This window comes from Cherax quadricarinatus, chromosome 26 (assembly GCF_038502225.1).
Source record: "Cherax quadricarinatus isolate ZL_2023a chromosome 26, ASM3850222v1, whole genome shotgun sequence".
Lineage (NCBI taxonomy): Eukaryota > Metazoa > Arthropoda > Malacostraca > Decapoda > Parastacidae > Cherax > Cherax quadricarinatus.
The window spans coordinates 32,507,843-32,533,687 of record NC_091317.1 but is presented as its reverse complement, the minus strand read 5'-3'; the positions used below and the strand labels follow the sequence as shown (position 1 = coordinate 32,533,687).

General features: G+C 39.3%; 1 protein-coding gene across 13 annotated transcripts in view; it reads left to right on the top strand.

Annotated features, from left to right (window-relative positions):
• LOC128698165 (uncharacterized) overlaps positions 1 to 25,845 on the top strand; it is a 420,261-nt gene that overhangs the window by 338,803 nt on the left and 55,613 nt on the right. For 12 of the 13 annotated variants that reach the window (XM_070088900.1, XM_070088896.1, XM_070088898.1 and 9 more), the window contains 6 exons: positions 2,633 to 2,724; positions 17,640 to 17,817; positions 18,105 to 18,190; positions 18,354 to 19,080; positions 19,220 to 19,338; positions 23,442 to 23,489. In XM_070088900.1, coding sequence (XP_069945001.1) covers positions 2,633 to 2,724; positions 17,640 to 17,817; positions 18,105 to 18,190; positions 18,354 to 19,080; positions 19,220 to 19,338; positions 23,442 to 23,489 — 1,250 coding nt within the window. The remainder of the gene's footprint in view (positions 1 to 2,632; positions 2,725 to 17,639; positions 17,818 to 18,104; positions 18,191 to 18,353; positions 19,081 to 19,219; positions 19,339 to 23,441; positions 23,490 to 25,845) is intronic. The other variant, XM_070088907.1, reaches the window with a different exon arrangement.

Genomic DNA, 25,845 nt, shown 5'->3' with positions numbered 1-25,845 from the left:
ATAGCCTTAACTTGAGTAGTTGGATGCACTATACCTAACTTGATGAGTCCATTATATGTATTTTAAGTCAGCTTTACCAAATTTGATGTGTTAGATGTACTTTAGTAGAGTCTGATATCCTTGAGCAGTCAGATTTATTTCACTGTAGAACAGTCTTGAATTAAGTTTAATGCTCTACTCATCATTATAACTAGAAGCTCATAGCATGAAATACATGTATCCTTCATAAGCTATAAACTTTCCTTCCTTAAGAAGCCCACATTATTATTATTATTATTATTATTATTATTATTATTATTATTATTATTATTTTAACCATGGGAAATGCTACACTGTAGGGGTCATGCAACTTCTGTGGGAATTAGTCTCACTCAGGTTTGATTTAAGGAAAGGAACAGTAGCTCTGATATCTTAGATTAAGATCCTTGACTAGCATGAAGACACTTTCCTTCAAAGATCTCCCATTAAAGAAAACTACACTTATGAGAGGAAACGTTCGAGTATGTTTGGGTTCATCTTGGACCATTGTCAGGGTCCAGGATGGACCCAAACATCATAAGTTTCCACTCGTAAGTGTGTTTTTTTTTTCCATCCACAGTATTGAGTCTTTTTATTCTCTAGGTGTACATCTAAGGAATGAAGTCTCAGTACCATGGCTGTAACGTTTAAAAAACCTGCACTTAGAGACTTATTCTCTAGGCATGCATCTAAGATGCTCTGTTGTCCCTAATACAACATTATGTATGATTTATGTATCCCTGCATTAGCTAGTCAAGTTTCTCGGCCTTTTGTTTGAATGCTGTATGTCCTGGAAACCTCTCGAAACCTTCCTGAAAGCAACTTACAATAGCCAGCTGAACCTCCCTAAAACTCTTGCCCATCTTTCTTGGAAGGGTGATAGATGAAATCTTCTTCATCTTCATTCTGCTCTAATCTTATTGAAAATGGATTATGGCGACCAGCTATATTCTGCGGCCTCTCCCACAACTCTTTCTAAACTTGAACCCATTCATCATTAAGGGTTACGTTTGTGTTTAGGTGCTTTCCGTTCCTCCCTGATTGAGAGCTCATATGCAGAGGTGACTGCTCATCTTTGCAAGATCGGGGTGATGCACATTGTCTCTCTTATTTTGTCTGCTCTCATGACCTTCATGATCCTTCTACATATAGGGTGATAACAGATGTTAGTAGAAGTCCTTTCTTTGATTGCCACCCTTGTTTACTACATCTCTTTTCTCTCCACATTCACTATCTCTTGGCTTCCTTTCATTTACTCCCTCCATATGTCCATCCAGCATCTAACTTTTCTTTTCTCCATTTGGAAGTTCCAACGTTTCGTGTCTGTTCTTCTCCATTTCTGTGCAACAGCTCAATTGCCTACTGTAGCTTCTCACTCCATTTTTCTTAATCACTTCCGATCTCATTCTTAAGTCAATGCAGTTTACACTGATGGCTCTAAGTCTTAAGGTGTCGGGTTTGCAGCAGCTTTTCCAGAGTTATACAAGGTCATTTATTAGACTCAGCTAGCATTTTCAGAGCTGTATTGTATGCAGTTCTCATGGGCATTGTACATATTGGATCCCTGCCTACCTCAACATTCGTATTAGGTTCAGACTTCTTAAGTTCATTACGGGCTATCCTAAAATTTGATTCTTCTTCTCCCATCATTCTTTGTATACAACTTTGATTGTGCTTCATTTCTAGTAAACACATTATAACCATGGGGGACCACTAAACCCATAGGGATTATACAGCACCTGTAGGGGAGGATGGAAGGTATATAAGCTCAGTTCAGGGAACTGGAGCACAGATTCAATTCTCCAGATAAAGAACCCCTGAGCAGCATCAAGGAACTTTCCTTGAGGGGTCTAGTAAACACAAAGACATCATTTTCTGCTGGACCCCTGGACACGTGGTTGTTTGGGGAAATGAGTAGGCGGACTCTGCTGTGTGGTCACTCGTTCATGACCTCATATTATATAGAGGTATTCCATTCTCTGATTATTTTGAAGTAATCTCTAGACAGTTATGCAACTGTTGGCAACAGTGGGGGTCTGAGTTGGTCTATAATAAACTGCATTCTGTCAAACCTTGTTTGGATTTCTGGTAATTTTATCACATGTCGTGTTTGTGAGACTACACTTTCTCGCCTATATATCAGACACATGGCTTACTCATAGGTATCTCATGGAGAAATACTCAGCACTGCTCTGTGGGAATTGTCAAGTTCTGTTGTCTGTTTTTCTTCATTAACTGTCCTGTCTATCAGCCATCAGCAGAATTTACTTCCGACATCATCATCGCCCAGGTGCACTTATGTTATCTGACCTCCTTGCTGACCTTTGATGTAGACTCCATCTTTGACTTTCTGTCAGCAACTGCCTTATTACACTAACTTTGGTTAGATTTTCCCTTTAGTGCTCCCCACTGCCCTGGCTAATGCCTCTTACATACTCCTAACCATCACTAGTCAATGATCTTTGCATATTTCTTCTAAAGCGCATCCCACCTTGCAGCCCTGTATGGCTCTTACGGGGTTTAGCTCTTAGTTTTGACTGTAATAATAATAATTGAAGCATGCATCTAACCTTGTAGACATGAGTTACCTTAGTAAATTATTTATATCTTGCAGGGCACTCCATCGAGACAGAGCCTTGTTAAACCCACAGCAGTTCAGGCAGTTTCTCTCACCAGCTGTGGAGGCAAGCCAAAAACTGAAACCAGGTAAGCTATATTTCTGACTTTGTTTGTTCAACACTTAACTGAGGCATTAGCAGTTTGATCTTATTGCTAAAGTTCAATTTTGGCACTAGAGTAAATATTTTGTTTTTACGATCCATACTCCGTTTTTATAGTATTCATGGTAGTTAATAGGCAAATTAGCCAAGTACAGCCTCTCCTCACTTAGCAACATACTTATTTACCAACCACTTGGATGTATGACCAGCCCTCCAACCAGTATGCAAACCTAAATAATGTATATAAAAACTGATTTCCTCTCTTCTGTTTATTACAGTATACAGTAAACTACTGTATAAACATTTAGAAATGTACCAGAAATGTTATAAATGGTGCAAAGGTGACAGTAAAAAAATATCTAAAGATGGTTCTTCTTCTTCTTAAAGATTAGCCGGTATTCTCCCGGCCCGGGACTTTTCCAAGTGGTGACCCGGCCTTGGCTCCCTCTTTAGGGAGTGTCTGAGACCTAAGTCTGCCATGGGAGGAGGCACAAGTACCTCCTCATCTTTGGGACCAACTGTCCCCAGGCCTAGCCACAAGCTAGGCCTCTCTGGTCTGCCATCCCCGCCCCAAGGGAGCAAATGGGAATGACAGTCGTATGAGCTAAAGTCTCGGGCTCTTCTCTCCCCTTAAAGATGGTTGACGCAAACCCACTACCAGTATAGTATGCTCCTCACTTAATGACCAATTCGCTTACTGACCCCAGTGTTAAGTGAGGAGAGGCTGTATTATGGTTCACTACATTTATAGCAAAAAATATTTTGTTAAAATATCCTTATGGCAAATAGGCTGTTTGGACTTTTAACCCTTTCAGGGTTGACAGGCCCTCTCCCATACTTGTTCTCAGGGTCGACAAATTTAAAAAAAAAAAAAAAAAAAAATTTTTTCTTATGAAAAGATAGAGAATCTTTTCCCGATCATAATGACACCAAAAGTATGAAATTTGATGGAAAACTTAAGGAATTATGCTCTCGCAAAGTTAGCGGTCTCAACTATGTTTATACATCGGCGATTTTGCCCACTTTGAGCCCTATTTTTGGCCAATTCCAGTGTACTAGTTGACAGAAATCATAATTATTTCACTAGAACTCCATTTTTCTATTGAATGAGTACAAGAAACCACCCATTTACCAATTTTGCCAATTTCACACAAATTTCAAAAGATGCCAATTTCCAAATAGGGTTCAGAATAAACAAGAAAGACATTCCTGGCACTAAAATAACATTTCCTCTATTCATTAGTCACGTTCCCAGGCCCCTCTTACATTCTTTTGCTTTCCACTTTGAATTTTTATTCTCACAAAAAATAGAAGATTTACTGTTATGCAGACTACTGAATTAGTGTAGAAATGGTATAAATAATATCAGCACACTTGTGAAATAATATTAGACTCGCCACTTGACATGTATTGGATGCGTAGCATGATATGTTTACTTTTGAACTTTGGCAAAAATCGAAGATTTCTGCTACTTTGAGTTCAATTTCAAGGTACTTTTCATTGTAAAACCAATCAAAATCATCTCAATTTCTGTAATATGTCTTCCATTCTATAAAATGAGACCAGGAAAACTAGAATACCATCATAAATACCATACGAAAATAGAGTGTAAAGTCGCTGTTTTAAACCAAAAACACTGTCAAAGTTTTTTTTTTTCTCATTATGCACTGTGTGCTGCTTGATTTTTTTATACTGTGCACACTGACCACATAGACCCATTCTTTCGTATGTAGGCCTACCAGCTTTCTCTCACTTGATTTGAGGGCGCTAGAATTTAGGCGTACTAGTACGTCAAAAACCCTGAAAGGGTTAATATTGAAATTCTTGGCATCACATCAAGAGGTATAAATAATAACAGATTCTAAGGCTATACAGTACTACTTAAACTTTATTTTTTTTTTTATCACACTGGCCGATTCCCACCAAGGCAGGGTGGCCCGAAAAAGAAAAACTTTCACCATCATTCACTCCATCACTGTCTTGCCAGAAGAGTGCTTTACACTACAGTTTAAACTGCAACATTAACACCCCTCCTTCAGAGTGCAGGCACTGTACTTCCCATCTCCAGGACTCAAGTCCGGCCTGCCGGTTTCCCTGAATCCCTTCATAAATGTTACTTTGCTCACACTCCAACAGCACGTCAAGTATTAAAAACCATTTGTCTCCATTCACTCCTATCAAAAACGCTCACGCATACCTGCTGGAAGTCCAAGCCCCTCGCACACAAAACCTTTACCCCCTCCCTCCAACCTTTCCTAGGCAGACCCCTACCCCGCCTTCCTTCCACTACAGACTGATACACTCTTGAAGTCACTCTATTTCGCTCCATTCTCTCTACATGTCCAAACCACCTCAACAACCCTTCCTCAGCCCTCTGGACAACAGTTTTGGTAATTCCGCACCTCCTCCTAAATTCCAAACTACGAATTCTCTGCATTATATTCACACCACACATTGCCCTCAGACATGACATCTCCACTGCCTCCAGCCTTCTCCTCGCTGCAACATTCATGACCCATGCTTCACACCCATATAAGAGCGTTGGTAAAACTATACTCTCATACATTCCCCTCTTTGCCTCCAAGGACAAAGTTCTTTGTCTCCACAGACTCCTAAGTGCACCACTCACCCTTTTCCCCTCATCAATTCTATGATTCACCTCATCCTTCATAGACCCATCCGCTGACACGTCCACTCCCAAATATCTGAATACATTCACCTCCTCCATACTCTCTCCCTCCAATCTGATATTCAATCTTTCATCACCTAATTTTTTGTTATCCTCATTACCTTACTCTTTCCTGTATTCACTTTTAATTTTCTTCTTTTGCACACCCTACCAAATTCATCCACCAATCTCTGCAGCTTCTCTTCAGAATCTCCCAAGAGCACAGTGTCATCAGCAAAGAGCAACTGTGACAACTCCCACTTTGTGTGATTCTTTATCTTTTAACTCCACGCCTCTTGCCAAGACCCTCGCATTTACTTCTCTTACAACCCCATCTATAAATATATTAAACAACCACGGTGACATCACACATCCTTGTCTAAGGCCTACTTTTACTGGGAAATAATTTCCCTCTTTCCTACATACTCTAACTTGAGCCTCACTATCCTCGTAAAAACTCTTCACTGCTTTCAGTAACCTACCTCCCACACCATACACCTGCAACATCTGTCACATTGCCCCCCTATCCACCTTGTCATACGCCTTTCCCAAATCCATAAATGCCACAAAGACCTCTTTAGCCTTATCTAAATACTGTTCACTTATATGTTTCACTGTAAACAGCTGGTCCACACACCCCCTACCTTTCCTAAAGCCTCCTTGTTCATCTGCTATCCTATTTTCCATCTTACTCTTAATTCTTTCAATAATAACTCTACCATACACTTTACCAGGTATACTCAACAGACTTATCCCCCTATAATTTTTGCACTCTCTTTTGTCCCCTTTGCCTTTATACAAAGGAACTATGCATGCTCTCTGCCAATCCCTAGGTACCTTACCCTCTTCCATACATTTATTAAATAATTGCACCAACCACTCCAAAACTATATCCCCACCTGCTTTTAACATTTCTATCTTTATCCCATCAATCCCGGCTGCCTTACCCCCTTTCATTTTACCTACTGCCTCACGAACTTCCCCCACACTCACTGGCTCTTCCTCACTCCTACAAGATGTTATTCCTCCTTGCCCTATACACGAAATCACAGCTTCCCTATCTTCATCAACATTTAACAATTCCTCAAAATATTCCCTCCATCTTCTCAATACCTCTAACTCTCCATTTAATACCTCTCCTCTCCTATTTTTAACTGACAAATCCATTTGTATATGGAGAGTAAAAGAAAGGTGAAGAGAGTGGTGAGAGAGTGCAAAAGGAGAGCAGATGAAAGAGTGGGAGAGGCACTGTCAAGAAATTTTAATGAAAATAAGAAAAAATTTTGGAGTGAGTTAAACAAGTTAAGAAAGCCTAGGGAAAGTATGGATTTGTCAGTTAAAAACAGAGTAGGGGAGTTAGTAGATGGGGAGAGGGAGGTATTAGGTAGATGGCGAGAATATTTTGAGGAACTTTTAAATGTTAAGGAAGAAAGGGAGGCGGTAATTTCATGCACTGGCCAGGGAGGTATACCATCTTTTAGGAGTGAAGAAGAGCAGACTGTAAGTGTGGTGGAGGTACGTGAGGCATTACGTAGAATGAAAGGGGGTAAAGCAGCTGGAACTGATGGGATCATGACAGAAATGTTAAAAGCAGGGGGGGATATAGTGTTGGAGTGGTTGGTACTTTTGTTTAATAAATGTTTGAAAGAGGGGAAGGTACCTAGGGATTGGCGGAGAGCATGTATAGTCCCTTTATATAAAGGGAAAGGGGACAAAAGAGATTGTAAAAATTATAGAGGAATAAGTTTACTGAGTATACCAGGAAAAGTATACGGTAGGGTTATAATTGAAAGAATTAGAGGTAAGACAGAATGTAGAATTGCGGACGAACAAGGAGGTTTCAGAGTGGGTAGGGGATGTGTAGATCAAGTGTTTACATTGAAGCATATATGTGAACAGTATTTAGATAAAGGTAGGGAAGTTTTTATTGCATTTATGGATTTAGAAAAGGCATATGATAGAGTGGATAGAGGAGCAATGTGGCAGATGTTGCAAGTATATGGAATAGGTGGTAAGTTAATAAATGCTGTAAAGAGCTTTTATGAGGATAGTGAGGCTCAGGTTAGGGTGTGTAGAAAAGAGGGAGAATACTTCCCGGTAAAAGTAGGTCTTAGACAGGGATGTGTAATGTCACCATGGTTGTTTAATATATTTATAGATGGGGTTGTAAAAGAAGTAAATGCTAGGGTGTTCGGGAGAGGGGTGGGATTAAATTATGGGGAATCAAATTCAAAATGGGAATTGACACAGTTACTTTTTGCTGATGATACTGTGCTTATGGGAGATTCTAAAGAAAAATTGCAAAGGTTAGTGGATGAGTTTGAGAATGTGTGTAAAGGTAGAAAGTTGAAAGTGAACATAGAAAAGAGTAAGGTGATGAGGGTATCAAATGATTTAGATAAAGAAAAATTGGATATCAAATTGGGGAGGAGGAGTATGGAAGAAGTGAATGTTTTCAGATACTTGGGAGTTGACGTGTCGGCGGATGGATTTATGAAGGATGAGGTTAATCATAGAATTGATGAGGGAAAAAAGGTGAGTGGTGCGTTGAGGTATATGTGGAGTCAAAAAACGTTATCTATGGAGGCAAAGAAGGGAATGTATGAAAGTATAGTAGTACCAACACTCTTATATGGATGTGAAGCTTGGGTGGTAAATGCAGCAGCGAGGAGACGGTTGGAGGCAGTGGAGATGTCCTGTCTAAGGGCAATGTGTGGTGTAAATATTATGCAGAAAATTCGGAGTGTGGAAATTAGGAGAAGGTGTGGAGTTAATAAAAGCATTAGTCAGAGGGCAGAAGAGGGGTTGTTGAGGTGGTTTGGTCATTTAGAGAGAATGGATCAAAGTAGAATGACATGGAAAGCATATAAATCTATAGGGGAAGGAAAGAGGGGTAGGGGTCGTCCTCGAAAGGGTTGGAAAGAGGGGGTAAAGGAGGTTTTGTGGGTGAGGGGCTTGGACTTCCAGCAAGCGTGCATGAGCGTGTTAGATAGGAGTGAATGGAGACGAATGATACTTGGGACCTGACGATCTGTTGGAGTGTGAGCAGGGTAATATTTAGTGAAGGGATTCAGGGAAACCGGTTATTTTCATATAGTCGGACTTGAGTCCTGGAAATGGGAAGTACAATGCCTGCACTTTAAAGGAGGGGTTTGGGATATTGGCAGTTTGGAGGGATATGTTGTGTATCTCTATACGTATATGCTTCTAAACTGTTATATTCTGAGCACCTCTGCAAAAGCAGTGATAATGTGTGAGTGTGGTGAAAGTGTTGAATGATGATGAAAGTATTTTCTTTTTGGGGATTTTCTTTCTTTTTTGGGTCACCCTGCCTCGGTGGGAGACGACCGACTTGTTGGAAAAAAAAAAAAAAAAAAAAAAAATCCATTTGTTCTTAAATTCTTTAATTAAGCCTTGTTTATATTATGCTGCTCAGTTCTGGTCACTGTATTGCAGGATGTACATAAATACACTCGAAAATATTCAGGGAAGGATGATGTTGATTCCATGTATTATATATCTTTCTTATGAAAATAGGCTGAAGGTCTATGTAGGATTAGGGAAGATATGGTTGAAGTGTACAAATGGAAAATAGGAATAAATAAATGGGATATAAATATGTAAAGTTAAAGGACACAAGTGCAACTAATGTGATATTTTATTGTGGCAACATTTCGCTCTGCAGGAGCTATGTCAAGCCGTTACAAACAATACATGGACACAGAGGGTATATATAGGCTTAGAATGAGGTGTAATACTATTGGTAGTAGTAGTAGTAGTAGTAATATAAGCTATAGTAATATAAGCTATAGTGGTAATACAATATGGTAGAACAATCTTTTTTTTTTTTTCCAACAAACCGGCCATATCCCACAGGGGCAGGGTGGCCCAAAAAGAAAAACGAAGTTTCACTTTTTAAATTTAGTAATTTATACAGGAGAAGGGGTTACTAGCCCCTTGCTCCTGGCATTTTAGCCGCCGCTTGCAGCATGCAAGGCTTATGGAGGAAGAATTCTGCTTCACTTCCCCATGGAGATAAGAGGAAATAAACAAGAACAAGAACTAGTAAGAAAATAGAAGAAAACCCAGAGGGGTGTGTATATATATGCTTGTACATGTATGTGTAGTGTGACATAAGTGTAAATAGGAGCAAGATGTACCTGAAATTTTGCATGTTTATGAGACAGAGAAAAGGCACCAGCAGTCGTACCATCATGTAAAACAAGTACAGGCTTCCCTTTTACACTCACTTGGCAGGATGGTAGTACCTCCCTGGGCAGCTGCTGTCTACCAACCTAATTACTATGGTAGAACAATCTGTCGGGATGTAAATAGCATGTTGAAAATATCTTAAGGTATTCACTGCAATGGATTCAAGTTGAAGAAATTTAGATTTAGAAAGGATATTGAGATGTATTGGTTTGGCAGTAGAATTGTGGATGAGTGAGCCAAACTCCTCGGTAGTATCATTAACCCGTAAACAGTCCAAGCAGATCTACGTTCACATGCGTAGTGCTCCAAAAGTAGATCTACATTTTTTTTACATATTTTCAAATACAGTATAACAAAAAAAAAAAGTAAATCAAAGATTTTTACACGTTTTCAAATGTAAAAAAAAAAAAGATTACTTTTTTACACACTTTCAAATACTGAAAAAACGTATGTATACGTTTGGACTGTTTACGGGTTAAGGCAGGAACTGCGGGTAACTTCAGATATAAGTTGGATGGATACGTGAATAGGTATGTGTGGGTGTGAATTAGACCTGCATAGCATGGGCCAGTAAGACTGCTACAGTATTTATTCTCATGAAACCAAAATAACTGGTAAATTTTGTTATCCTGGCAGAAAAAAAAAATGAAGGGAGGTATGCCAAAGAATAATTTGGGGTTGAATCAACCACCTGCAGAAACCACCCCATGTATATGACTTCTCACTCATTCTATTCACCCTAACCCCTTCTTTCTAGCAAGTCTAGAAATGTACAAGCTTAATTTTTTATTAAAATGCTACACCCAGTTTTGGACTTAAGACATATTTTCTCAAAATAGTAAACCTGCATCTGTAGCGAAGCAGCTCTAACCTCTTAACTAATAGGTCATTTGGTGAAATAAATGATCATGGTGAAATATTTAACCCTTTGAGGGTTTCGGCTGTACTAGTATGGCTTACGACCCAGGGTTTTTGACGTAATAGTACGCCTAAATTCTAGCGCCCTCAAATCTAGTGGGAGAAAGCTGGCAGGCATACATATGAAAGAATGGGTCTATGTGGTCAGTGTGCGCAGTATAAGAAAAATCCTGCAGCACACAGTGCATAATGAGAAAAAAAAACTTTGACCGTGTTTCTGGAATAAAACAGCGACTTTGCACTGTATTTTCGTATGGTATTTATTGTTGTATTCTAGTTTTCTTGATCTCATTTTATAGAATGGAAGACATATTACAGAAATTGAGATGATTTTGACTGGTTTTACAATGAAAAGTACCTTGAAATTGAGCTCAAATTAGCAGAAATATTCGATTTTTACCAAAGTTCAAAAGTAAACAAATCATGCCAAGTGTCCAATACACGTCAACTGGTGAGTCTAATATTCTTTTGCAAGTGCGCCAATATTATTTATACCATTTTTTACACTAATGCAGTAGTCTGCATAACAGTAAATCTTCTATTTTTTGTGAGAATAAAAATTCAAAGTAAAAAGCAAAAGAATGCAAGAGAGGCCTGGGGATGTGACTAATGAACAGAGGAAATGTCATTTTAGTGCCAGGAATGTCTTTCTTGTTTATTCTGGACCCTATTCGGAAATTGGCATCTTTTGAAATTTGTGTGAAATTGGCAAAATTGCTAAATTTTCACCACTGTACTGGATAGTTGAAATTGGTAAATGGGTGGTTTTTTGCACTCATTCGATAAAAAAAATGGAGTTCTAGCGAAATATTCATGCTTTTTGTCGATTAGTACAGTGGAATTGGCCGAAAATAGGGCTCAAAGTGGGCAAAATCGTCGATGCGTAAACATTGCCGAGACCGCTAACTTCGTGAGAGCATAATTTCGTAAGTTTTCCATCAAATTTCATACTTTTGGTGTCATTATGATCGGGAAAAGAGTCTCTATCTTTTCATAAGAAAAATTTTTTTTTTTTTTGAAATTTGGCTGACCCTGAGAACGAGTCTCAGAGAGGGCCTGTCGACCCTCAAAAGGTTAAAAAGAGTGTTTTTTGTTTAACACACCGGCCATCTCCCACTGAGGCAGGGTGCCCTGAAAAAAATAGAAAAAACTTAGTTTCTTCTTTTTACATTTAGTAATTTATGCAAGAGAAGGGGTTACTATCCTCTGACTATTGGCATTTTAGTCGCCTCTTATGACACTCATGGCTTACAGAGGAAGGATTCTTCTCCACTTCCCCATGGAGTACTTGAGACGTGGAGCTTCTCTTATTTATACTTTTGCATATTTAGCCAAGGATTCTGTTAGCTGTATTATGAATACTTGTGCACTGTTATCTTGGCTTTAAATTTCTGCTGACCGAAACTCCTAAGTCTTTTTTGCATTCTGTTGGACTAAGATCTGCATTACTTAGTTTACAAGTGTTTGAGGTGTTTTATTTTCCTAGGATTAGAACCTTATACTTGTCTGCATTGAACTGCATCTGCCATTCTCTGACCACAGCATCAACCTAGTCAGGTCATCCTACATCATTTTAGTGTTTATTTTTTTTTCTTTTTATTATCACACCGGCCGATTCCCACCAAGGCAGGGTGGCCCGAAAAAGAAAAACTTTCACCATCATTCACTCCATCACTGTCTTGCCAGAAGGGTGCTTTACACTACAGTTTTTAAACTGCAACATTAACACCCCTCCTTCAGAGTGCAGGCACTGTACTTCCCATCTCCAGGACTCAAGTCCGGCCTGCCGGTTTCCCTGAACCCCTTCATAAATGTTACTTTACTCACACTCCAACAGCACGTCAAGTATTAAAAACCATTTGTCTCCATTCACTCCTATCAAACACGCTCACGCATGCCTGCTGGAAGTCCAAGCCCCTCGCACACAAAACCTCCTTTACCCCCTCTCTCCAACCTTTCCTAGGCCGACCCCTACCCCGCCTTCCTTCTACTACAGACTGATACACTCTTGAAGTCATTCTGTTTCGCTCCATTCTCTCTACATGTCCGAACCACCTCAACAACCCTTCCTCAGCCCTCTGGACAACAGTTTTGGTAATCCCGCACCTCCTCCTAACTTCCAAACTACGAATTCTCTGCATTATATTCACACCACACATTGCCCTCAGACATGACATCTCCACTGCCTCCAGCCTTCTCCTCGCTGCAACATTCATGACCCATGCTTCACACCCATATAAGAGCGTTGGTAAAACTATACTCTCATACATTCCCCTCTTTGCCTCCAAGAAATTATTTGACAGTCTATTTTAGTATCATCAGCAAACTTACTTTTTTTATTTTTTAACATGCTGATTGCTGAGGCAGGGTGGCCTAAAAAAACAAAAAGAAACACTTTCACCATCATTCGCACCATCATTGTCTTGCCAGAGCCATTCAGATAAAAGAATAAAGATTTTTATTTCTTTGCAAAGGTTACCATGTATAATTACAATTTTCATTTGTTAAATACAAAGAAAGCCACTATTTTAGTTTAGATTTCCCTTTAAACAGCAATTATCCCAAACTCCTCTTCAGAGTGCAGGCACTGTACTTCCCACCTCCAGGACTCAAGGCCGGCTAACTGGTTTCCTTGAATCATTTCACAAAATATTACCTGGCATACACTCCAATAGCTCATCAAGTCCCAAACACCATTTGTCTTCACTCCTATCCAACACGCTCACGCATGCTTGCTGTAATGTCCAAGCCCCATGCAGGGGTAGGGGTCATCCTTTCTGAGGATGACCCCTACCCCTCCTCCCCTCCACTATAGATTTATACATCCTCTAAGGCATCCTATTTTGCTCCATCCTCTCTAAATGACCAAACCACCTCAACAACCCCTCTGCACCTCCTTCTAATCTCCAAACTATGCTCTCTCTGCATAATGTTTACGCCACACATTGCCCTCCACCTCGCTGCAGCATTCACAATCCTTGCTTCACACTCGTGTAAGAGTGTTGGTACCACTATACTCTCATACATTACCTTCTTTGCCTCCATGGACAATGTTCTTTCTCCCCACAGATACCTTGATGCACCACCCACCTTTCATATACCCATCTGCCGACACATCCACTCCCATATATCTGAACACATTCACTTCTTTCATACTCTCTCCCTCCAGTCTAACATCTAGTTTTATCTTTCTTAACTCGTTTGATACCCTCATCAACTTATGTAACTGTTTATTCCCTGATCTACATTGTTTAAGTGATTGTGAGCAACAAGGGTTCCAACACTAAACCCTGTGGCACACACCTTGTAATGGGTCTCCATTCTGATTTCTTTCCATTAATACAAACTCTATCTTTTCTATTGATCAGCCATGCCTCAACCCAGGAAGTAATTTCTCCTGTAAATGTTTCACTTCATGAAATGAAACATTATAACTGAAGTGAAACATCAGTGAATGAAAATTGGCAGAATTTCTATTTTAAACGTGATTTATCCAAATCTGAAGTTTTTGGATGAAGACTCATCTTTTTCCTGACAGTGACCATATTCATTTGTGTTCCTTGGATGGATGTGTTCAATTCTTACAGTTTAGTCTTGTACCCCAGCTTTGCTTTTTCACTCCCCCCCCAGAGAGTACAGGTACTCCTAGATAAGAACCACTGCTCTATACAAAGCAAAACATTACTCAGGTGAAAGCTTATCCTGTGATGTGTCTTCCTCACTCAACCTAAATGTGTTCTTTCTTATTCATTTATTAAGTTAACATGATACTTGTACAAAATACAGTGGACCCCCGCATAACGATATTAATCCGTTCCTGAGAGCTCATTGTTATGCGAAATTATCGTTATGCGAATGAATTTTCCCCATAAGAAATAATGGAAATCAAATTAATCCGTGCAAGACACCCCAAAGTATGAAAAAAAAAATTTTACCACATGAAATATTAATTTTAATACACACAAACTGAAAAAGGCATGCACAGTTACATGACACTTACCTTTATTGAAGATCTGGTGATGATTGATAGGATGGGAGGAGGAGAGAGTCTTAGTGTTTAGAAGGGGAATCCCCTTCCATTAAGACTTGAGGTGTCAAGTCCTTTTCTGGGGTTACTTCCCTTCTTCTTTTAATGCCACTAGGACCAGCTTCAGAGTCACTGGACTTCTGTCGCACAACATATCTGTCCATAGTGGCCTGTACCTCTCGTTCCTTTATGATTTTCCTAAAGTGTTTCACAACAGTGTCAGTGTAATAGTCACCAGCACGGCTTGCAATAGCTGTGTTAGGGTGATTGTCATCAAAAAAGGTTTGCACTTTAAGCCACATTCCACACATTTCCTTAATCTTAGAAGTAGGCAACTTCTTCAATTTCTCTCTCCCCTCCTCCGGAGCAGTTTCCTAAGGTCTGGCCTCTTGCTGTTGAAGTTGATCTAGCAGCTCATCAGTGGTTAGTTCTTCATTGTCCTCCTCCACCAACTCTTCCACATCATCCCCACTAACCTCCAACCCCAAGGACTTTCCTAATGCCACAATGGATTCCTCAACTGGCATAGGATTCCCAGGGTTAGCCTCAAACCCTTCAAAATCCCTTTGGTCTACACATTCTGGCCACAGTTTCTTCCAAGCAGAGTTCAAGGTCCTCTTAGTCACTCCCTCCCAAGCCTTAACTATAAGGTTTACACAATTGAGGATATTAAAGTGATCTCTCCAAAACTCTCTTAGTCAGTTGAGTTTCTGAGGTCACTACAAAGCACCTTTCAAACAGAGCTTTTGTGTACAGTTTTTAGAAGTTTGCAATAACCTGCTGGTCCATGGGCTGCAGGAGAGGAGTGGTATTAGGAGGCAAAAACTTCACCTTAATGAAGCTCATGTTCCCATAAAGTCGCTCTGCCACGTCTGTAGGATGACCAGGGGCATTGTCTAACACCAGGAGGCACTTAAGGTCTAATTTCTTTTCAGTTAGGTAATCTTTCACATTGGGGGCAAATGCTTGGTGTAACCAGTCGTAGAAAAAGTCCCTAGTGACCCATGCCTTACTGTTTGCCCTCCACAGCACACACAAATTAGCCTTGAGGATATTCTTTTGCCTGAACGCTCTGGGAGTTTCTGAGTGATACACTAATAAAGGCTTCACTTTGCAATCACCACTAGCATTGGAACACATCAACAGAATAAGCCTGTCTTTCATAGGCTTATGTCCTGGGAGTGCCTTTTCCTCCTGAGTAATGTAGGTCCTGCTTGGCATTTTCTTCCAAAACAGGCCTGTTTCCTCACAATTAAACACTTGTTCAGGTTTCAGTCCTTCACTGTCTATGTACTCCTTGAATTCCTGCACATATTTTTCAGCTGCTTTGTGGTCCGAACTGGCAGCCTCACCGTGCCTTATCACACTATGTATGCCACTACGCTTCTTAAATCTCTCAAACCAACCTTTGCTGGCCTTAAATTCACTCACATCATCACTAGTTGCAGGCATTTTTTTAATTAAATCCTCATACAACTTCCTAGGCTTTTCACTTATGATCACTTGAGAGATGCTATCTCCTGCTATCTGTTTTTCATTTATCCATACCAATAAGAGTCAACATCTTCCATCACTTGCGATCTCTGTTTCGAAAACACAGTTGAACCTTTGGCAAGAACAGCTTCCTTGATTGCCGTTTTGTTGGACACAATAGTAGCGATGGTTGATTGGGGTTTACTATACAACCTCGCCAGCTCGGAGACACGCACTCCACTTTCATACTTAGCAATGATCTCTTTCTTCATCTCTATAGTAATTCTCACCCTTATTCCTGTAGGGTTGGCACTAGAAGCTTTCTTGGGGCCCATGGTCACTTATTTTGCAGATAAAATCACCAAAAACACTGTAATAATACGAAATGTTCCAATTGTATGCTTGGATGTTACCGCGGAGGCTGGCTGGTAAACAATGCCACCGGCGGAACATGTGAGGCTGGCTCAGGCCGCACGTTAGACGCGTCTTGGACGAATAGCGTTGAGCAGGTTTTTTAGCGGTATGCGAGGCAAAATCTTAGCGATAAAATGTATCGGTATGCAGATTTAACGTTATGTGATGCCAACGGTATGCGGGGGTCCACTGTATGTGAAAATATCTACAAGCCTTAAAATGCTAGTTAACATTTCAGTCTCTGTAGTCCCTGATTTGTCCCATTTGGTTGTTGACATGTATCATAAACATCAAGGAAAAAACTGATCCTATTAATTTTTTTAATGTAACGTCTGTTTCTCACCAAGGCAGAGTGACTCGAAAAAGAGAAACATAAACTTTTTCATCTTTTTACATTTAGTAATTTATACAGGAGAAAAGGTTATTAGCCCCTTGCTCCTATCTTTTTAATTCCACTTGTTCAATCTGTCACTGACTTTCAGCCTTCTGGTTCTCAGAGCAGTAGTAGACCACAGTATCCTCTCTGATGTTACAGCCTGTTTTTACACTTGCTGCTCTCACACACTCATTCACTCATTTTCTCACTCAAAACATGTTTGAATTGCAAGCTGTAATGATTTACTGTAGTACCAGGGTTGAGGCTACTGCAAATTATCCTCCATGTTTAAGTAATTCCTAGGTAGTAGGTTGGTAGACAGCAACCGCCCAGGGAAGTACTACCGTCCTGCCAAGTGAGTGTAAAACGAAAGCCTGTAATTGTTTTACGTGATGGTAGGATTGCTGGTGTCCTTTTATCTGTCTCATAAACATGCAAGGTTTCAGGTACGTCTTGCTACTTCTACTTACACTTAGGTCACACTACACATACATGTACAAGCATATATATACACACCTCTCTGGGTTTTCTTCTATCTTCTTTCTAGTTCTTTTTCTTGTTTATTTCCTCTTATCTCCATGAGGAAGTGGAACAGAATTCTTCCTCCGTAAGCCATGGGTGTTGTAAGAGGTGACTAAAATGCCGGGAGCAAGGGGCTAGTAACCTCTTCTGTATGAATTACTAAATTTAAAAAGAGAAACTTTCGTTTTTCTTTTTGGGCCACCCTGCCTTGGTAGGATATGGTTGGTTTGTTGAAAGAAAGAAAGAAGTTTAAGTAATTATAAAAAAATTAATCTGTTTTTCTTTTGGCAGACATGTTAGTAGCAAGCTGAGTAGTACTGCAGGTGTGGACCATCCTCTTCAAAGTGAGTGGATTTCTTCCGAGTCATCTCTTGGTAAAGCAACGTGTCTTGTACCTGGACAGGTGCCTTCAAGAGGCCTCACCCGCCACCAAGGTGATGGATCAGAGACTCCGGACTCAGAGGAAATGGTAAGATAAAGCCTTCAAATAAGCACACATTGTAGAGTATATGAAGGGGAATAAAACAAGACAGGGCACACAAAACAACAACTAAGAGAATCTCATCTTATGTTCTCCTTTCTTGACTGCATTAAAGGAAACTGGATACAACACTGCTTTTATTCACTCTTACCATGAGTTATTTTTTAAGAAGTTTTTCCAGTGTTCTTTTCATTAAAATTAGAAATGAAATTATAAATACAGGTGTAGAGAGAGTTTATACCAAATGTTGAATACTGCATTTTATTATTTTAAAGGTTGAGAGGAGAAAACGTCTGCAGAATATGACATCGCGCAAGTCTGTTGAACATGCTGATGAAGGAGACTGGTTTGGTGATAATAGGTTAGTAGAGTTGAATTTCGTGGTTCACTTATATCTTCTGATAAAGCTGGAATATGTATACAGTATACTGTATTTGAGTAATAATATCACTGGATTGTAGACTGGATTCTGTGATCCAGTATCTTGTGATGGAGATATTTATTGGAATTTCCCTTTATATTAGGGTTCAGCCTGAGGGAGAAGAGGAGCACCAACCAAGTTCAAACATCTCCAGTGCATCTCTTAGTGATCTTATGGAAAAAATACGTCACAGAGGTCATAGGGGATCAATATCACGTGATAATTCTATAGCTTCCAGTTTGTCTGAACTTGTCACCTCACCTGTTGGGTCCAAGCGATTTTCCTTTAAACGAGAAGATTCTGTTTGTTCTAATTTGTCAGATTTTGCTCTTTCTGAGTGCTCAGAGATGTCCTTGGAAGTTTCTGTTAGAGAAGACTTGGCTTGCAAGACATTCACTTGCTTGGATGACATTGAACATGAACTAGATGACCTTAAGTCCTCAATGTTGGAAATGGATGAAGAAGTGACAAAATTTACATCTAGACCTAACCCATATACTTTCAAAACTACCTTCTCTGATTGTTCCATTACCTCAGGTGATTCTCGTCCTAACTCAGCCATGGATTTAGTCAATGCCCATCGCTCAAGGGCAAGTTTCAAGGGACTTATAGCAAGTAAACCCAACACATCATCTGAGTCAGATGCTGTGGAAGCATGTGGGGCCGAGACAACACAGCCTCTAAATCATGGAATCTCAGGTTCTGAAGCTGAAGGCTCATTTGAGTGGGATTCTCCACAGCATGGCTGGTCAAGCATGCATGCTCCTCCTCTCTCTCGACTGCCAGAACTTCCATCTGAAGATGCAGAGTCATCTCGTGCATCCATGCAGGTGAAAACTTTGTATTTTGTAATGAAAATAACTACTTCTTTTAGCATTGTGAAATTATATTTAAGCTCAGTGATGCACATGCCATGTAAACTACTAAAGTTACTAACCATATTCCCCATTTTGCAAAAAATATACTTAGGATGATACAATGCCATCACTGGAGTGGGATAATGGCTGCCTTCGCCAGTACGCTGAAGAAGCTTTAGCCTCACATGAAAATCCACTTGATGAAGTCTTCCACCCTAATTCTCATGACAGGTATGCAAAAATTGTTGTTGAAGCTGTGCTGTGTGTTCAATGGCAGTAATCGTATTTCTTGTTATTTCCAGTTCAGCTTGAAAATATAATCCAAGTCCTTTGACATGTATAACTCAGTAAAGGTATTCTTTGAAATATTATTATTATTACTATATTATTATTATTATTATTATTATTATTATTATTATTATTATTATTATTATAAAAAAAGAAGTGCTAAACCTACAAGGGTCAATTTGAAATATTAAATACAGGTATTCCAATGTGTTTCATACAAGTGCTCTGACATGTTTCATACAGGCACTGAGACGTGCTTCAGCACTTTTAAAATACCATATGGTTAACCATATGGTCACCCTGCCTCGGTGGGAGACGGCCGACTTGTTGAAAAAAAAAAAAAATGGTTAACATTCCTTTGACTTTATTATAACCATCAATCAACTTAACCCTTAAACTGTCCAAATGTAGCTCTATATTTGTGCGCGTAGTGTTCCGACCTTGATTTTCTCCATAAGGAAGCATGTAAAAAAAAAAGTAGATCTACGTTTCGACAGTTTAAGGGTTAACTAAGGAAACTTTCAACACAGTGGTCCTGCCATGTGTGCATCTGCTTCTGTGGGAAACTTTTTTAAATGTTTTGCTGAATGATGAAATGCCACTGTGGAAAGTTTTGCAAGAGAGTATACATACTGTTTTATGGCATTTATGTAATGCGTAAACCTCACTTTAGTGCTTAACTAAGCATGAGTTGAGAATTATTAGTACTGCTGTATATGCATTAGGAAGGGTTAAACTCAAAAGGGTCATAAGGTACCTGGGCAAGTTTGACTCAAGGAAGGGGAGGGATACTTCCAGTTTTTTTGGGATGAAGAATGTTTCACCAACACCAAGGCGTGACCCGTGAAGGGCACTGTACTGGAGAAGAGTTTTAGGACTGGGCAGATATTTGTAATGAATGTACTGTATATAACAGTGTGTATAGTACTGAGTGTTCTTTATATAACAGTGTGTACAATACTGAGTTCTTTATACAGCCTCTCCTCACTTAACGACAGAGTTCCATTCCTAAGACTATGCTCGTAAACGAATTTGCTGCTAAGTGAGGAGCATGCTGTAATGGTAATGGGTTTATGTATCCATCTTTGATATTGTTTTAATGTCATCTTTTCATCATTTATAACATTTTTAGTATATTATTAACCCTTTCAGGGTCCGTGCCGTAGATCTACGGCTCCATGTTGAGGGTCCAAACCGTAGATCTACGCCATGAGCTCAGCTCACTCTGATAAGCTGTGAGCGGTAAATTTGGGCCTAGATATGAGATAATACATCTATGTGGTATGCGTGCACCACATAAAACAAATCCTGCAGCATCAGTGTATAATGAGAGGAAAAAAACTGAGACCGTAATTTTTTATTAAAACAGCGACTTTGCAGTGTTTTTTCATATGGTTTTTATAGTTGTATTTGCGATTTCTTGGTCTCATTTGATAGAATGGAAGATATATTACAGAAATGGAGATGATTTTGATTGCTTTTAGTACTGAAAACGGCTTGAAACTGAGCTCAAAGTAGCGGAAAGGTTAAATATTTGCCGATGTTCAAGAGTAAACAAATGACCTCACACGTCTAATACACGCCAGCTGGTGGGTCTAATATACGTTCACAAATGTGGTGATATTATTTATACAATTATTACAATATTGCATGAGAGTAAATCTTCTATTTTTTGGTTTGAATAAAAATTCATTATGTGAATAAAAAATAAAAATGGAATTCATTAGTAAAGCCTGAAAACTTAACTAATGAACAGAGGAAATGTTAGTTTAGTGTCAAGAATGTCTGCATTGTTTATTCTGGACCGTATTTTGAAAATAGAATATTTTGAACTTTGCATTAAATTGGCCAAATTACCAATTTCCGATCACTTTATTTTGTAATTGAAACAGTTGACTTGGCGATTTCTTGTGCTCATTCGATAGAATAGAAGTAATACTAGTGAAATAGCTAAGAATTTGGTCAACTGGAGTAAGGTAATTGACCTAAAATGGGAGTCAAAGTCTATAAAATCACCAATGCGTAAATATCGCTGACACATCAAAATTCGCGAGAGCATAATTTCATCAATTTTCTATCAAATTTCATACTTTTTCTTTTATTGCATTCAGAGAAAGATTCTCTACCATTTCATAAGAAAAAATAACAAAATTATATTTTGAAAATTCTTGGACCCTGGTGTACACTTTGAAATTTGGCCTCTGGACCCTGAAATGGTTAAATGTTTATGCAGTAGTGTACTGTATATTGTAATATACAGAATAGAGGAAATCATTCTAATATACATTATTTAGGTATGCATACTGGTCAGAGAGCCCGTCGTTAGTCCGAGTCGTCAGTAAATGAGTACGTTGCTAAGTGAGGCGACGTTGTATAAGTGTGTACAGTAATGAGTGTACTGTATATAACAGTGTATACAGTAATGAGTGTGGTGTATATAACAGTGTGTACAGTAATGAGTGTACAGTATACAACTGCGTGTATAGTAATAACTCTCTGTATGTTGAGTACAAGTAGATTGCATCAAGCATTTTTATTTTTGCATCATTTGAACTTATTTTTTTCCTGGCCTTAAAACAAATTGGCAGTGGTTAAAGATATTGTTACGAATATGTGTGTATTTATATATCTTTTTAAGTGATTTTATATAATAATTATGGCGTGTTATAAATTTTGAACTGTAGTACTGGCATGTCTGAGGCAAGACAGTGACAGAGTGAGTGATGATGATAGTGTTTCTTCTTTTTTGGGTCACCCTGTCTTCAGTGGGAAATGGCCGATGTGTTAAAGGGTTGAGGTTGTTGATTTCTTTTCAACTGCCACTTTTGTGAATTGGCATAACCCCTGCTAGCTTCAGTATGCTTGAGAGAGTCTTGGTTTCTATAATTGTAGTATATTAACTCTGAAAGGTAATGCTTGTAAGTACACCTACCATCCGACTTACTACCAAGCTTGGTTCCGACCAACCGGTCGTAAGTCAAAATGGACGTAAGTCGAACCTTTGAAAATTGCCGACATACTGGGTAGGGCATAATGTCAAACCTTCCCTATAAAAACTGCCTACATAGTACTGTAATGTAATGTACAATCATTATTTCATTCTTTTTACCATAATTTACTTCTATTGTATATTTTAATTATTTATGTACTGTATATAATGTATACATGGTAGTGAACTGTATTGTAAATTTTACATCGCATACAGTATCGTATGTTACTGTTATCTTTATGTATTGTCGACACAGTGGAATGGGAGAATACCACTAGGTAGACAGACACACACAGGTAGACAAAGACACACAAGTAGATAGAAAGACAGACACACAGGTAGACAGAAAGACAGACACAGGTAGACAAAGACAAACACACAGGTAGACATGAAGACAGACACACAGGTAGACAGAAAGACACGCACACAGGTAGACAGAAAAACAGACACAGGTAGACAGACAGATAAACAGACACACAGAGATAGACAGATACAGATACATATACAGGTAGACAGATACAGACAGGTTTATGTGCAACAGTGAAAACAAATAGAGAGTTCAAGAGTAAGAGCCTTTCTTGCCATAATGTCCAGTGCAAGATTCAGACTTCATCTTAGGGGCCATGGTGAAATTTACTGTCCAGTTAGTACAGTTAATACAGTATGATGCTGCTGATAGGGCAGGGTAACTCAAACTGATGCTGCCTGCATGACGCATTGCCGCCGCGAGTATCGTCAGATATTGCACAGCAGTGTGCATCAGCCGGCCCAGCCCAGCTGCCAGATGCACGGTCGTAAGTCGAGTGGATGTAAGTCGAGCAGGTCGTAAGTCGGATGGTAGGTGTATATTGTACCAAACTTGCTATACAAGGGTGGGGGGGCCTTGATGCTTGTGAAGGGCTTGTGATCCAAGGAATTAAAGCTCTGCTTCCCTTCTTCAGATCAAACTTAATTGCCAATCACTCTTCATACACTGTAGGACCTCTATCATTTAGTGCTTCCTCATAAGTGTAATAATAATGTACCAAACTTGAGTTACTTTCTTCCCAACACGCAGCTTAGCAGAGCTCGGAGGCTTTGAGGAATATAAGGTAGCGTGTAGAAGGTGAGTCACATTACACAACATTTCCGTATTTTTTTAATCCATTCCGGGATTATGGTGGAAAATTCAAACATGCAAAATGCTCTTTTAAAAGAGTGTAGATATTTTATGTATCGTAAACAAGCTTACAGTACTCAGCCAGAATAGTTGACGCAGAGAGAACTGCAAACTTGCCGACCATATTTGCGTTCTTGGAGGTGGAAAGGGCAGTGCCTGCACTCTGAAGGAAGGATGGGGATGGTGCAGTTAGAGGGCAATCTTAGTGTGATATCGGCAGATTTCTGGAAAGTCAGCAAATGAATGAATGATGGTGAATGTATTTTATTTTTTTGTGTCACCCTGCCTTGGTGGGTGATGACCATTAATTTAATAAAAAATGAAATTCACAATTACATACAGCATTTTGGGGAGGTCTTAAGCTAAGAATTAATGAAATTTTGTATGGAGAAAACCAATTTTAAAAAGTGGGTAAAATGGTGCAATCTGCAAAAGTTTTTATTGGAAGATGTTTTGCTCAGATTTGAGCTTTATTAACTTGATAAAACTCAACTCTGGGCAAAACATAGTCCTAGTAGTGCCTGTTCTGTATGGTGTGTCAATGCTCACACATGTCAGTCTAATAAAACTCAGCTCTGGGTTCAGTCTCAGGACCATTATGTATTTCTGTATTCTTTTGACTTCTGTTCACATAATGGGTATGGGGTGCATAATAAAGCAGTCATGGTCGTCCGGTGCCACTCCGAGACAAATGTCAAGTCTCACTGGCAGTTTAACATGTCTTGATCAACTGTCTTCTTTATCAGGGTGAATGCTAACTGTTTTTCAGGTGCCTTCTTCAACACCCAGTCATACCTACTTTATCTGTCCTCTCCTCGGACAGGCCTACTTTCAGTCTAGACTCTCAATACTTGTGTCCAATTTCAAGAGCTTTTCTACCCTACTGGCCTAACCGTTGGTCAAACTTCCTTGTTAATTGTCTGTTTAAAAAAATAGTTTTGAGGTGGATAGTCTCTCAGCCAAAGTTCATATTGTTCAAGACTGTGAAACTGAACACATCTCATGACTGAGCAGGTTCATTGGGATGGGTCCTGGCTTGGGTCTTCTCCATACGGTGACCCGGCAGGTGAGTGACTGACCACGTCAAAGCTGCTACTTCATTGCTGCTGAACTGATCGCATTATCTTGACCTCTTCACTGCTTCTTCTGACTCCATATTTAGTCACCTTGGTATTTGATTGAAGGAGTCTACTGTGTGAGTAAAACATTTTGGAAATAATGATACATACTTAAACTGTTGCACATGTCTTACTCTTTTCCTTGTTGGTATTGTATGCTATTGTATAGGGGTGTGTGAAGTATCAGTGTTGGTGGGTATCAGTCAGTTTTGGTGGTACTGGTACTGGCCTAAAACTGAGTACAGTAATGGTACTTGTGAATATCAACCAGTTTCGGTGGTATTGGTAACAGTGTTGGTGAGCACCAGCTAATTTTGATAGTATAAGTATTGGCCAGATATTGAGTATTGGTATCTGCAGAAAAAGAATCTGGTATTATTCCATCCCTGCCATTATAATGAAGCAGCAACAAGTCTGATGAAGAAAGGCAAGATGGTGTAAGAAGGATTGAAGAGCTTGACAAGTTTGAGTTTGATAAATGTTATGGATAAATTGTTTCCAGAATTCCCAGAAGCGCATCACCGACATCTGCCTTAGGATCACTTTCTCAGTCACAAAAAATAACTATCCAAAAAACAAATGCATTGGTATTTGCATTACTAGTAACATAAAATAAAAACAGAAATAGATAAATATGGTGTTATTGCATAACGATGGAAATCTACTAGAATGGTGGAAATAAATTGATAATTCTACCATCTTGTACATAACTAACTGGTAAATACATATCTGCATTCACCTTCTCTTCAGTAGAGTGAAAGATTGTTCAGCATTGAAGGGAACATCTACTCTCCTCATAGGAACAGATTAACTTCTGAAAATGGAGGGGATGGTGATGTTAGGTTAGGTAAGGTTTGTCAGGAAACAGGACAAATGTTTCCTGACACGTGTCTTAGTCATATGGTGACCCACAGCTGGTGCTTTCCTCATCTGACTGAGGCCTTCTGCTGGCTTACCAGACCACCAGTTTATAAATTATGGAATGTGATTCATATAATCTGTTTATATTCCTCATCTTCGGTTTGAGAATTTTTAATTTTAGCTATCAGAATAATGTAGCAAACCCTCCACATAATGGACTAATGGGATGGGGAGCAGGTGGAAGTTGTGGTGGATAGAGAAGAGATTATTTGGTCATAACTGTAACAATAATAGACAGTTCTGTAACTATTGTACAGTCTATC